The 14,275-nt window shown below is 45.6% G+C and overlaps 1 protein-coding gene across 4 annotated transcripts in view; it reads right to left on the bottom strand.

Annotated features, from left to right (window-relative positions):
* Positions 1-14,275, bottom strand: part of KALRN (kalirin, RhoGEF kinase) — a 626,732-nt gene that overhangs the window by 46,495 nt on the left and 565,962 nt on the right. For all 4 annotated transcript variants that reach the window (XM_010834276.1, XM_010834277.1, XM_010834274.1 and 1 more), the window contains exons 39-47: positions 11,991-12,057; positions 9,959-10,062; positions 9,713-9,782; positions 9,306-9,392; positions 8,358-8,450; positions 7,550-7,600; positions 6,618-6,695; positions 3,001-3,186; positions 2,463-2,634 (exon numbers count right to left, since the gene is read on the bottom strand). In XM_010834276.1, the coding sequence (XP_010832578.1) occupies positions 2,463-2,634; positions 3,001-3,186; positions 6,618-6,695; positions 7,550-7,600; positions 8,358-8,450; positions 9,306-9,392; positions 9,713-9,782; positions 9,959-10,062; positions 11,991-12,057 (908 nt within the window). The remainder of the gene's footprint in view (positions 1-2,462; positions 2,635-3,000; positions 3,187-6,617; positions 6,696-7,549; positions 7,601-8,357; positions 8,451-9,305; positions 9,393-9,712; positions 9,783-9,958; positions 10,063-11,990; positions 12,058-14,275) is intronic.

The following is a 14,275-nucleotide window of genomic DNA, read 5'->3' as shown; positions in this document are numbered from 1 at the left end:
AAGTAAAAGCCTGGCCCAAGTCCATCGTCACGTCCTTTGTCTTCTGAGTGTACAAGTGCAGCACCGGCTGCTACCAGACCTCGACCTTTCTCCTTGGAGAACAGTAAATATTTAGGCACTGAGAACTGAGTTCAGTAATAGCTTCATAACTCACTATAATTAGGGAAAAGTTTTCTTGGAACCAGGTATCAATACAAGTCTGGATAAGTGACTACGGTCAAAGAAGTACCATTCCAAATCTGAAGCAGATAGCAAGACAGCTGTGAAGCAGACTGTAGCAAACTGATTTGATGAATCAATATCTATCTCATGGAGCTGGGGTTTTACTTTGATTATATACAAGAATTATGCTAAAGTGTTTGAAAATGGTGTATCTTCTTAAATAAGCTCCACAGAGAGACTGTCTTCTTCTACCAGCCTTAATCTGCGTAATTTAGGTCTTAGGATTAGGAAAGCTGTACATCTCTGGATTGGGTTTGTATCTGGCTGACAGATACAGTGTCTTATACCTGATCCTGTTTTTTTGTTTTGTTTGCTGGGGAGTTCATAGACAAATGTATGCCCTACCACTAGCAACTATACTGCAGTTTTAGGGTTAAGAACCTGATTTTAAGTTACACAGCTCTTAGTTCAAGTTCTTATTCTAGCACCTACTGGTTTTCTGACTTGGGACCAGTTTATTTACCTCTCTGAGCTTCCTCTTCCTCATTTGAAAAATACAGTGTGATAATATGTGAAATGTTCAGCACCGTGTCTCACACAGAGAAAGGACTCAATATATGGGTGGGAGCCATTACTGGTACTCAGTTATCTACAGTTTCAATTTATTGTCCTACCTTATTATTCTTTCGTCCTGAATTGATGAACTTAACAACTTCATTTTCAACTTAAAGTCTGTCAGAAATTCCTAACAGAATGCAATTTAATGAATGTTTTTTATATTTCACACATTTTTGCTTACTTTATCCACATAAGCATTAAATCAAAGTTGTATATTCAAAAGCTGTGAACAATATACAGCTTTCATTACTATCCCTCAGGGCTGGGCTGGTGTTTAATTTTAGATTCTTTAGAATTAGAAAGAACCCTAGAGATCACATAGTTTAGTGTTGTTGTTGTTGTTTTTTTAACCAAATTGTTCTACAGTTGGGAGACCAGAGGCATGGCCCAAACTCTCTGTATAACTGCTTTAAAGTCTCATGTTGTTGTTTTACTTGCTAAGTCATGTCCAACTCTTTGCGACCTCATGGACTGTAGTCTGTCAGGCTCCTCTTTTGCGACCCCATGGACTGTAGTCTGTCAGGCTCCTCTGTCCATGGAATTCTCCAGGCAAGAATACCAAAGTGAGTTGCCATTTCCTTCTCCAGGGGATCTTCTGACCCAGGGATTGAACCCATATCTCCTGCATTGCAGGAGAATTCTTTACCACTGAGCCACCTGGGAAGCCTTGAAGTCTCATGTTCTATCTTAAAAAATCAAGGCATTCTACTATAATAATCTCATGTTATTTGTTTTAAAATAGATACAATGTGCTAAATCCCTTACTGTGGAGTACAATTGATACCTGATGATCTCACAGGCTCTGTGGAGTTATCTGGAGATAACAGGGGCTACACAGAGAATGACGCTATCTATGGGAGGTGTGCTGTGTTTTCCTGCTTCCAAAGCTGCAGAGTAGATCGTTCACAAAAAAAGCCAACAGAAGCCCAGCGACACGTCATGACTTGACCAAGGTTCATCACCTCTAGTCTCTCCCCACAGTATTCAGTCCATGCTAGACACCCAGCAATTGCTCTATGTGCATCATTTGAAAGAGACCAGATTCTAGACTAGAAAAAGTGATATGCCTAAGGGTTGGACGTGTATGTGTAAACAAGGGAACACATATGGCCATACAGTACTCCTGTAAGTCTATAGGGAATGTCATTCTCTGTGTAAGTGACAATTTGTTCTGGGAAGCTTCAAGGTATTCCTGAAATTTAGAGTTAGCAATCACCTCTGTTGGGAGCAAAGAGGGATTTGAGCTGATCTGCCAAACTCCCAGTTATCTCTAGATAACACTAGAGAACCTCTGAGATTACCAGCCATTAACTGCCAAATGGAAAAATATACATCACTGATAGCTGGCCCCTGAGACAAAGAGAATGCGCTCATTTCAGATTTTGGCCCCAGTTATTACCAGCTGGTAATGGTGGCCACAAGGCACAACTTCTGTGCCAAGGCTGTAAGAGATTATCTCTTCTTTTGGAAACATGGCCTTCTTTATCATGCCCTATCTGCCCACTTGTATATTTGGGTTCAGAAAAATTCTACACAAAGTGTTTCTGAAAACTACAAGGTTGGAATGCATGTAAATGTGATCGAGGCTCATAACTCACCAACAGTCCAGACCCAAAGGGGGTTAGGGGTGGGTGTGAGGTTCCCTGAAAATGGCCTGCCTAGAAGCCAGACCCAGTACCTACCATTTAAGAAGTCTCGCTGTGTTTCTAAGACTTGGTTGATGTCCTGCACCCAGGCCTGCTGGATGTCAGCATTGGCGGCTTGCAGAATGACCCTCTCTGAAGTCTCCCTGTTCAGAAGCGCAAACTTGCAGGGGTCATTGTCCACGTTCTCCTCCAGGACCAAGTAGTTCATCTGGAAGAAACCAAGGGGATCCTTTACATATCTAAGTGACTTAAAAATATCAACAATATATTACAGTTCCTTCAAGCTTTTATTTCATATGTTTCCAAAAATGTGCCCTGGCTCTAACAGCTTAAATACTTTGGTTTCTGCTTTTGAGTGAACGACACGATCTTGGAGAACCTGCACGATCATCTTAGAGACTGGTGCCAAGCTGTCACTTTTTCTCACGATAATCGACCTTCAAGCCTGAAGGCTACACGCTTAAAAGAGCTTCACTGTTCTGGATCCTCACTCATGCCAGTGCCTTGTCTTTGGAAAGCAGCTCCCCCAGTGTGGCTCTTCCTTGCCCGTCCTCATCCTCGCCTGGATCCTCACCTTGATGCTCCTTTTGAACATGTAGCCTGGGGTGAGGGATCCCTTCCTGAGCAGTTCACTGAAGATGACGATTTGCTCAAAGAGGAACACACGCCTCTCCTTGGTCCGAGACTGCATGCCAGTGTCCAGCTCAATCACGTAGAATGTGTCCTGCTGCAGCAGCTTGCCCTGAGCAGTCAGGGTCCCCTGATGGGAAGAAAGGCTGGAATGCAGTAAGTGAAGGACAGGGAGATGACCCTAGCCCCCTGGGTAACAGAACCTCCCCTCTGGGGACATGGACAACAGACAGCAAAAGCCTCAGGTTCTAGTAAGAGACTGAATCAGGGCCCATCTAGGGTAGACTGTGGCCACCTTCCTTCTCATAGGGCCCCAGACGGAAGGGAAAGATGGCTACAGAACCACGAAGAAGCAGTTCGGGGAAAATGCCAGAAAGAAGATAAAATTATTAGCTACAAAGATGTTCAGGAATTGTCCTAGCCCCTATTTTTTTTTAGTAAAAGCAAAACACAAAGTAGGTGATGCTGGAGCTGGAAGCGGCCTTGCTGTCCTTGGAGAAAGTGTGCCACTGAGAGGTATGCCTGCCTGGCCCTTGGGAGAAGACCAGGGGTACTCTCAAAGCCATGGACCTAGAACCAGTCTAGGGCCAGGGAAATGATGGAGGCAGGACCACACACACACACACCAGATGAGCTGGGCCCCTCTTTTCTATTATTTCAGGCTGGTGAAATTGAGACCTTCATCTCCTGCTACAGATCAGCAGGTACAGCTGAGGTACTATCAATAGGTACCCTTATTTTATAAGCTGATGGATATTTTTTGGGAGTCCTGGAATCCTTCTTATAATGTCTCCAGTTGCCAGATCACTTGACACCCAGTCTAGGAAGTAGAGTATATTTGGTTTACCAGTTCTAACCAGATTTTCAGAATACCGTCACATCTTTCAAGGGGATCTAGCCAAGCCAGCAAGTCTTCACAGATGCTACTGGAGAGCCTTGCTTTTTCTACCGTTCTGCAACAAGAAGATGCTGCCATCTGAGACAGTGACCAGAGCGCTGCCTCGAAACTGTATTCTCAGCTGAAAACTTTTGTCCTTTAATGCAAATGTGGGCTATTCTCTGCACATGATGCCTTTTTCCAAACATTACCTAACACATGAGCTATTTTCCTTTCATGTTCCTGAGAAATGCCTGCCCTTTGCTTGGATCATGGTCCTTACTGTCAAGGTCAGCAGCCAAACAGGCTTATCTCTACCCTGGTCCAAAGTTAATATTAAGCCAGTGACCAGCTCTAAAAGCTCTATTAATATTACATAAGAGCCTGACCCAAGAGTTATAGCCCTGCCAACACTAAAGGGAAAGCTAAAGGATGTAAAAGGGAGGGAATCTAAGTGAAGGGGTTAACTTCTCCCTGCCCCAGAGCCATGGACTTCAGAAGGAATGGTCCTTTCCAGTTAGCAGAAGGAATGCAAAGCAGATTCTCTGGGACTTGATGAAAAAAGGAGATGGTGGTGGTTGATTTAAAAAAGAAAATAATTCCACCCTCCTATATACGTCCTTCTGTGGACACATGATCAGGTACGATATGGTTCCTGTGAAGTCTGAGTGGGTCAGAAGGCACATCAGATGCTCCTCCTGTCAGAGTTCAGTTCCTCCAGAGACCAAGAGAAATTCAAGTCAGACTCTTGCTCAGAAAAACACAGGGAACATCAAGGATGAAGGGCAAAAGGAATTTCTTGGCTTGTTCAGAACAGCCTCAGACCTGGCATAATTCCAAGCAAACAAGTGTAAAATGTCATCTAGTGTGACTTAAGAAACACCATGTGAAGACTTGAGATGTATTTCTGATGCACGGCCCTTCTTCTCAAATACCTCAGGTCTACTGTGGAGAACCGGAAGCTGTGAAAAACATTAAGAGCAAAAAGACCCTCCACATAGTTCTTGATCACAACAAAGCGATGAAAATCAGACAGGGAGAGCAGGATGGGCTGTAAGGGCAGAAAGGACAAAAGAATTTGGCTCAAAACCATCATGAATCAGACTCATTAACCCAAACCTGAATATAGCACTTCCTAACCTTACATATATACCAGTCTACCTTATGTCTATTCTATTCTAGTTTAGCCAGAAAGAAAAGCCCCCTGTTTCCAAAATGAAAAATGCAATGTTACAAGATTACTGGGAAACAGGATTAGAAGATCCACATCTTTCTCTAAGGGGCTCAGCAACAACTATAAGCACTGTCAATAATTGTGTTAGTTCCAGTTTTATCATATTAGTATTTAAAATAGACTGTGTTCAGCTTAAATCAGGAAAGCCAATTTGCTCTTCTGAGATTCATTGTTTTGGGTTGAACTGAATCCCCTCTCCAAGTTGCATGTTAAAGTCTTAACCCCCAGTACCTCAGAATGCAACCTTATTGAAAGACAGAGTCTTTACAAAGGGAAACAAGTTGAAGTGAGGTCATTACAGTGAGCCCTAATCAAATGATTGATGTGTTTATAAAAAGGGGAAATTTCCACAGAGGTATGTACAGAAGGAAGATGATATGAAGACACAGGAAGAATGCCATGTGAACATGAAGATGGCCATCTACAAGCCAAGGAGGGAGGCCTGAACAGACCCTTTCCTCACAGCGCTCAGAAGAAACCACCCTTGCCTACAACTTGATCTGATTTCCAGCTTGTGGAAACATGAGATGATGTATTTCTGTTGTTGAAGTCTACAGTACTCTGGTTATGACCACCCTGGCATGCTAACTCTGGTTATGGCAGCCCTAGCACACTGCTGCTGCTGCTGCTGCTAAGTCGCTTCAGTCATGTCCGACTCTGTGCGACCCCAGAGACGGCAGCCCACCAGGCTCCCCCGTCCCTGGGATTCTCCAGGCAAGAACACTGGAGTGGGTTGCCATTTCCTTCTCCAATGCATTTAAGTGAAAAGTGAAAATGAAGTCGCTCAGTTGTGTCCGACCTTCAGAGACCCCATGGACTGCAGCCTTCCAGGCTCCTCCGTCCACGGGATTTTCCAGGCAAGAGTACTGGAGTGGGGTGCCATTGCCTTCTTCGCCCTAGCACACTAGCATATTCAATTGAAACCCAAATCCTGGGTACATCCAGCTGTTTCTCCCAAGGCTTGACTCTTCTTGTCAAAGAATAGAAATGTGCACTGTGAGGTTTTAGAGCTTTAACATCCACTTAACTAAAAAGCCAGTCACTACGTAGACCTGTTTATGAGAACCACCCTCTCAGAAGGAAAAAAAAAGTGTTCTATTTCTCCCTAGTTCTACTCCCATCACATAGTCCTGCACTCCCTCACATTCCTAGCATTTCTTAAGTAAGAAAGAAAAGGGAAGAGGTCATTGGCAGGTCCACGGCTATAAAGAATCTTGGGTCTTTCCAACCCCCTTGGAATTCTGACTGCAACTTGGTTGACCTCCTATGACTGCTCTATTGCTGGAAATCCTAAATCGGTGCATCTTCTAGGCCCGTGAACCAGAGGGTCCCAGGCACAATGGCGTAGACAGCAAGAGAGACAGAGAGGGTGGGCACAAGGCTTCAAAGGGAAGCCTGGGCTCCTGCTGCTCCAGAGAGAGAGGGCTAAGAAGCCTTTGTGAGAGCTCACCTCAAAGCCCTGCAGGCGCCCCAGGTTCATCATGTCATTGCAGCGTTTTGGAACAAGGCACATTAACTCCACTGCTTTCTGCGGGGAAGAAAAGCAGTAGTCATAGCCAGGAGCAGCACTTGGGTGGGGGGCTCAGGACAATTCCATACTGGAAGACTGAGGCCTCCTGGTGGCTTCTTGATCCTAGGAAAGGACACTGGTCCCTACTGTCCACTTCAGAAGAGAATGGATTTCCTGTTCTAGGTTGCAGGGTGTTGGTCATCCATGCAGAGGCTCCACACGAATCAGTGACCACATCAGGAAGGAGGCTACCCAGTCCATCCTTTTTCTACCTTCCTGCTTTTGTTTATCCATTTGTTTTCCTTCTCACATTTTCTTTCTTCTCTTTGTTGCTTTCTGGCTGCCCAAGCAACAGCTTAGCCTTGCTTGTGAAACACTAGAGGTTTTAACCTAAAATAACCTGCCAGAATGGTCTGTAACCACTCTGGCTTAAAATAATCCCCATGGTGACGTTGTCTCAAAGGACTTCACTTAGAGAGTAATTCTCGGGGCCCAGGGAGGGAGTGAAAATGGAATAATTTATATGTCAGCTTCAAACAGTACCTGGATTCATGGATAAAGCTGTACACTGAAACACTCAATCTCCGCAGGATGTTAGAGAGCTCAAATGCCACCCTTTCCCCCCACATGCCACTGGGAGCCACAAAGAGAACACCAGTGGAGCTAAGCTCTGCTCTGGCTCAGGTTTGGATTCCTGTGTTCTTGATAAGCCCTCACTGTGCTCCTCAGTGCTTGGCATTCCTCATCCTGCTGGGCAGCCGTCTGCAAGGGGCTCTGCTGTCTCTATTCTCCAGAGTCAATACTTCCCCTCTAGAGGGAGACATTCAGTACTGTCCCATGAGAACCACCAGCATAACAAGTAGAAAACTCACCTCAATATCTGAACACTCCAAACCAGCCTTCTCGCTGTATCTCAGGAAGTCCTAGCAAGTGGGGAGGCAGGGAAGGGTGAAGGGAGGGTAAAACCAGTTAGGAAAATACAGCACTATTAAAAAAAAAGGAAGCATCATAAAAACCAAGATGACACCCAGAAGACTCCTCCCCAGCAGAGATGGCAATGCTTTGTAGTAGCTGAGATATGAAGTTATGAGTCACGGTAGACACGGAGAAAACATTCAAAGATTCAAAACTATGGGTAGAGGGGAGGGGCGAAGTGGAGAGAGTGAGTGAACAGGGACAAAAGGGGAATGATGACAAGAATGAATGAGAAGGAATGGGAGACAAGACAGTTAGAGATCTCTTCCATTTGCCTTATATTTCTGTAAGACAACTCAAATTAAACAACTTTAAAAAGTAAAAAATGATCAAATTTTAGGTTTAACTCTTCTGAGATTTCTAGGTTTTTTTGCGTTTTCTTTCTCAGTGAATTCTCTGATTTTATGCTCTTATAATTTTTTAGTTTTTAAAGGTACTAAGTCAGTCGGTGACTGGAACAATGTAAGAAAGTGATTTGGAACAAAGAAAATCAAATAATGACCAAACTTAAAGACAGGAACAACAGGCATGCAATTTATTTGGGGGCAAAGGTGATGCAAATAACCAGCGGGTAAGGTAAAAACCCACACAGGCCTCCCATAGGAAAAGTGTGGTGGAGACGGAACCTCGAGCTGACCTGCTCCCTAACTCAGAGCCTGACTAAGACCCTGCTCTGGCCCTGAGCAGAGCTCACAGCCCTCTTACCTTGAGGAGCAATTGATATTTTGTTATTCTCTGAATGGGCTTGATAAGGAAGTCGCTAAGCGTCAGCCTTTGATTTATCTCTTGTTTCACCTCCTGGAACACAAGGGAGCTGTATTACGCAAAAAGGAACCAAAGGATTGGGGTGCTCTGGTTACGGGTTCAAAGGAAAGGAAGGCAGGTCTTCGTGTTTGCCAGTAAAGGTTTAGAATCTCCAAGGCACACGATGGGTAGAACTGCCTACACAATGGTTCATTGGTTATTAACACATAGCACACCTCATCATCACCTTCTTATCTATCAAGCTCTGTCTCCCTGTGTCCTTACCCCTGTCCTGCGGACAAGCTGGAATGGGTGTTCCTTTCTCTCTTCCCCTTCAGGGTCAAGTCAGAAAAGAAGGGATTTCCCTGGGACACAGAGGCCTAGGGGCTGGACCCTGGACTCAGATCTGCAAACAATTAGTTGCGGGCTCTTTCCTAGACAAGGTGTTGCCTCTCCTCCAGCAAAATAAACACTTCCAGGTTGGGGCAGAACAGATACTTTGAGGTGCTTGCTGGATCTCTGGGAACAGGAGCAGAGGCTATGTACAAGGTGCCTATAAGCGCCCCCGGGGAGGAGGAGGGCCCTCAGCAGTCTCCAGGGCCTGGTGATGAAGACTGGGGGCACAGTGGGCTCCGGGGCCATGGGAGGAGGACCGGAATTCTGCGGCAGTCTTCGAATTACAGAGTCGTTCTATCAGCAGGGACTCCAGTCCACTCACTGGGCTGCCTCTGCTCCTCTCCAGCAAAGGGACTCATGAGAACTTAGCCAAGAAGCTAATTAATGGCTCTGAGGAGGTGGCTATCTCTGTCCTGAGGGATGGGCAGTGCTGGGTGGGGGGTTCCTGAATGGGTTGATCTTGGCCTGAGTTTCTTGCTCCAACCCTGGTTCAGCCAAAATCGAGCAGCTTACTTCAAAGTAGGCGTCGTACTCGGCGACGATGTACTCGGAGCGCGGCTTGTTCTGGCAGTACCATACGTAGATGTGCAGCTTCCGCTCCTGCAAGGAGGGAAGAGGGAAAGGCGCTCAGGCACCTGAGCTGCGCAGTCAACCTGAGAACGCTAAGCTGGTCTAAGCGTGGAGAAGAGGACACAGATCTGGTTCACGCTCTGGGGATGCACCAGGGCGGCTGAACAACAGGGACAGAAGAGTAAACACAGTGGGCAAGAGCCCATCTTCCAAACTGCCAAGCAAGGCAGGAAAGAACCCTAACAGCTCAGAAAGGGGTGAGGAGGAACAGGAGAGAAGGGAAGGGATTGTAAAATGCATGCAATGAGCCTGCTGTGAGGGGGAGGGGTGGGGCGTGGGGCAACACTCACATATTTAATAAAGAGCTGTGCCAATCTGTCTTGCTCCTGGATACATTTTTCCAGTTCACCCAGGAAAACACTAACGGAGGATGGAGAAGAGAAGAAAGCCACATTCTTCAGAACTGTATTACTTCTCAATGAGGCGATAAATGACAGAAGACTCCCCCCAGACTCTACCCCTAAGGTCAGATGCGGGAGGCTGGAAGCGCCCCAGGTTCCAGGACACCCTGATCCTCAGGGCAATGCAGCACTTACTCCTTATGCCAATCATAAATCTGGTGAATATTTCCAAACACGATTTTATCCTTTCCTCGCATGTCCTCGGGGACACCCTTTTCTTCTATTCTCTTCATGAAACCCTGCAGGGCGGAGGCAATGGTGAGTAGAGCATTTCAGAGAATATTTCTGGACCAAGGCCCACCCAGAAGCCTGGAGGAAGCCCACCCTCTGTGTGAGGAGAAGCCCTTAAGGGCTTCTATGGTTTCTCACCACTCAACCAGGACTTCACCCTTATGCAGAGTGACAGACAGAACTTTCTGAAGTTCTGGGTCCCTTTCTTTGTCTCCAGCCCCCTTAAGAAAGTAGGGACAAAGAAGATATAGTTGGCTGTTCCTCTCCTGTCTCGCAATCCAAATTATGTCTTTGAAGGCTTAAAACTAGATGTGTCTGACCTAGAAATAAGTCTTAATATGTGAATACTTCAGCTTCTGTAACTGGAGAAGGACATGGCAACCCACTCCAGTATTCTTGCCTGGAGAATCCCATGGACAGAGGAGGCTGGCAAGCTATAGTTCATGGGGTCACAAAGAGTTGGACATGACTGAGTGACTAAGCACAGCACAGCTTCTGTAAAGTGCTAGCAAATATAATCTCATTTCAGCTTTAAGTTCCGATGTTGTTATCAGCAGCATTTGTCCCATTCAAAAGATGAGAAAGCCAATGCACGGGGGATTATGTGATATGTCTAAGTCATACCACTGATGTGACTAATTCCTGGACCTCAGGCTCCAGACTCCTAAGCCCACCACACTCCCAGGCTGGACTGCCTCTGGTAGCTGTTACACCTTTAGCTGTCCCCATCTCACCCTGGAGAAGAGGATAACTTTCCTAAGTTAGAATTCAGGTCCTCTGTATGCCAGGTTAGTCTGTTTATCCAAGGTTCGGGACAGGCAAATGTGTGTGTGTGCATGTGTGTGTGTGTGTGTGTGTATTAGTTGCTCAGTTGTGTCTGACTCTTTGCAACCCCATGGACTGTATGAACCCCTAAATCAGCAGGCTGCCTAGGACTGGGACTTACAGACCCAATGCAAGGAAGCAGCAAGTGATTTAGATATCAGGCATTCACCTTGTTAGACTTCACATCTTTTCGTTTAAGATGATTAACCACAGGGCTCTAAGCCATCTAAATTATCCATTTACTTTCTTATACCTTCTCATCCATGTGTCTAAATCCCTCTAAAGTAAACCCCTATGGAGAGAGAATTGTTTTATTTACTATCAAGTTGACTCAACTGTGGATCTGCCAATTGCTTTATTGGTGGTTTTTAGTTTGTCTGTCGGCTTGGTAGCAATATGCTGTCCTTAAAAATCTAGGGAAACACAGAAGCCCCGAGGTCTCACTAAGAGTGACCTGCTTGACCTGCTGAGTGCTCATGGTGGCTCATAGCCACGAGGAATATATATGTCCATATATTTCTTATATATACACACACACACACAAATATGGGCTTCCCGGGTGGCGCTACTGATAAAGAACCCACCTGACAATGCAGGAGATGTAAGAGATATGGGTTCGATCCCTGGATCGGGAAGATCCTCTGGAGGAGGGCATGGCAACCCACTCCAGTATTCCTGCCTGGAGAATCCCATGGACAGAGGATCCTGGCAGGCTACGGTCCATAGGGCCACAAAGAGTCGGACACGACTAAAGTGACTTAGCACACGTGCACACATATATATAACTAATATATACGTTGGTTAAATACCAATGCAAAGCTTTGGAGACAATGGCTTGGTTACCTAAAACAAGGTGAAATGGATTCAGGTCTAACCAAGAGGCTGCAACATTTGAGGCCCTATATCCCCCTAAATCTCCTATAGTATTTCAAGGGGAAAAGGTAAAAAAAAAAAAGTGTAAAAAAAAAATCACATATTGTATTCGATCTACTACCATTTTTAGTTTCATCTCTGTAAACACCCAGGGAGAGGAAAATACCCTGGGGCCCAGGTAGGGTCCAATATCCCCCTGGCTGGGTGACCACAGACGTGTCCTGAGCCAGGTACTCACCTCCACCACAATTCCCAGGTCCTTGACATAGTCCTTCTCTGTCTGTACCAGTTCATTCAGGACAAACCTGAGCAAGAGATTAAGAACAATGAGGGCTCCTCTTCACTGTGAAGCAAGAAATCCTCACATCAAAGTTCACAATAAAGTCACTTTGGTGCCTCTACAACAAGACCACCCAAACCCACACTGAGCACTCTGGCGGAGGTGCTGGCTGACGCCCCCTGGATGAGAGGCCCCCACTGGTGAGAAGCGGAGGGCATCCAGGCTGAGAGGGCTTTCCCAGACGGCAGCAATGCCAGAAGAACAACACTTACAACCAAGCGTTTGTCTTCCCGTTGTTTACAATTCCTCCTCCTTCACCTATAACTGAATAATTGTACAACACAAGGCAGAAGGAATACCAGCCACTTGGGCAAAACTGAGTTATGAAAGCTTTGATCAGCATGAGACTTCTTCTCCTTCAGGTCAACTCTGTTCTTTGCTTAACCAGAACAGAAAGACATTTGTTTGATAAGCAACCTTTGGGCCTCAGAGACATTCATCAAGTGAAGTGTTTGAGATACAGAAGCTACAATTATTCAGATAGGTGTCCATGGTAACCAGCCTGCAAAATCCCCAGTCAAGGCCAGAAAGACTGACTGAAGCCATTCCCTAATCACCACTTTCAGTGTGGCCACCTCCCCAGCCCCACCAGAGGTGGGATTTAACCACTACAAGGATATTTACTTTCTTGGTTTCTTTCTTGTTAATGATTTCTTCTTCTTAGAGCATTTACTTTGTGCTTATGAGAGGGTAAGTGCTGTAAGCCCTAGTTTATGCAGATGTTGAGACTGTGGCAGTATTGCCAGAAATGACAATGTGAGAGGCAGAGCTGGGATCTGAACCCAGCTGTACGAGAGTTCAGAGACCATTCTTTCACTGCTGCCTGCTGCCTGGCTAAACTACTCAGACTGGCTCTCTGGAGTCCCTGAGGCATCAAAACCAAACATTTCTTTCTGTCCAGACAGTAAAGAGCTGGACATAAAGCAAGTATGGCTGTGTACAGAGGCAGGGTAGCTGTATGCAGCCTACTAGAGTCTGACTTGTATCCAAGTTTGCAAGAGTTCTGCCTAGAGCCACACAGCTGCATTTTTGGTCTGAGTGGGAGAAGGAATCAAGTTCTAGGACATCAAAGAGGGGCTGCAGCACAAGGGTGGTAGCCATTCTAAGCTGTGGAAGCAATTCATCTGAAATTTTTGTCCAATACAGCACAGAGAAGCCACAAATCCCTGGGCCTGGAGACCCAGGGTGATGGGGAGGAGGCAAGGGAAACACACACTTCTTTATCAGTGTGCCCAGCACTTCCAACCAGCTCCCTCTCTCTGATACACACAATTACGTGTTTCAGGCCACAGGAAGGAACTGGCAAGGCCAAATAAAAGCATTTAAATATACTGGAGCACAGACTGAGTTACGGCTTAGAAGAAAGTGGTAAAAAGAAAAACCACAGGAAAGTCAGAGTGGGAATTTGGGGCTGGAAGGGCTCTCTGGGGAGGAAGTCCGGCTCTCCGCCTCTGGATGGTATTTCTATCCTGCTGACATTGAAGGGTATCCTAGCTTTCCAGCCTCTAGGAAAGGGGACTGGACTAGGTGCTGCTAGTGGACCTAGCATCTCCTCCCTCAAAGGGCTGATGAAACACTTGAAGAGATGGACACATAGAAAGACATCTGAAAGGGACATAAAAGATTTATGCTGCCTGCAACTCAAGGCAGTGCACAGTCAATTGCCAAATAAATTGAACTGATAATAAAACAATTTTTTCATGTTCAGTTCTTCTGATTAAAAGTTATTTATCATTTATTAATTATTATTTATTTATTAGTGGGCTTCCTTTATAGCTCAGTTGGTAGAGAACCCACCTACAATGCAGGAGACCCAGTTCAATTCCTGGGTTGGGAAGATCCCCTGGAGAAGGGATAGACTATCCACTTCAGTATTCTTGGGCTTCCCTGGTGGCTCAACTGGTAAAGAATCCGCCTGCAATGCAGGAGACCTGGTTTTGATCCCTGGGTTGGGAAGATCCCCTGGAAAAGGGAAAAGCTATCCACTCCAGTATTCTGGCCTGGAGTATTCTCCAGGACTATACAGTCCATGGGGTTGCAAAGAGTAATACAAAGTAAATGTTATTTTCTGGTCCAACTAACTACTTCCAGATACAGGTAAGATCCACATCTGACCCTCTATCCTTCACAGTAGTAGGGAATGGCTGGTTTTCCACAGAAAATCTCTTAGAGCCCCTGCATTG

Source organism: Bison bison, unplaced genomic scaffold, assembly GCF_000754665.1.
Source record: "Bison bison bison isolate TAMUID 2011002044 unplaced genomic scaffold, Bison_UMD1.0 scf7180017864032, whole genome shotgun sequence".
In the NCBI taxonomy this organism is placed as follows: Eukaryota; Metazoa; Chordata; class Mammalia; order Artiodactyla; family Bovidae; genus Bison; species Bison bison.
Note: the sequence above shows the minus strand (reverse complement) of the source record. Positions and strands in the feature narration are given on the sequence as shown.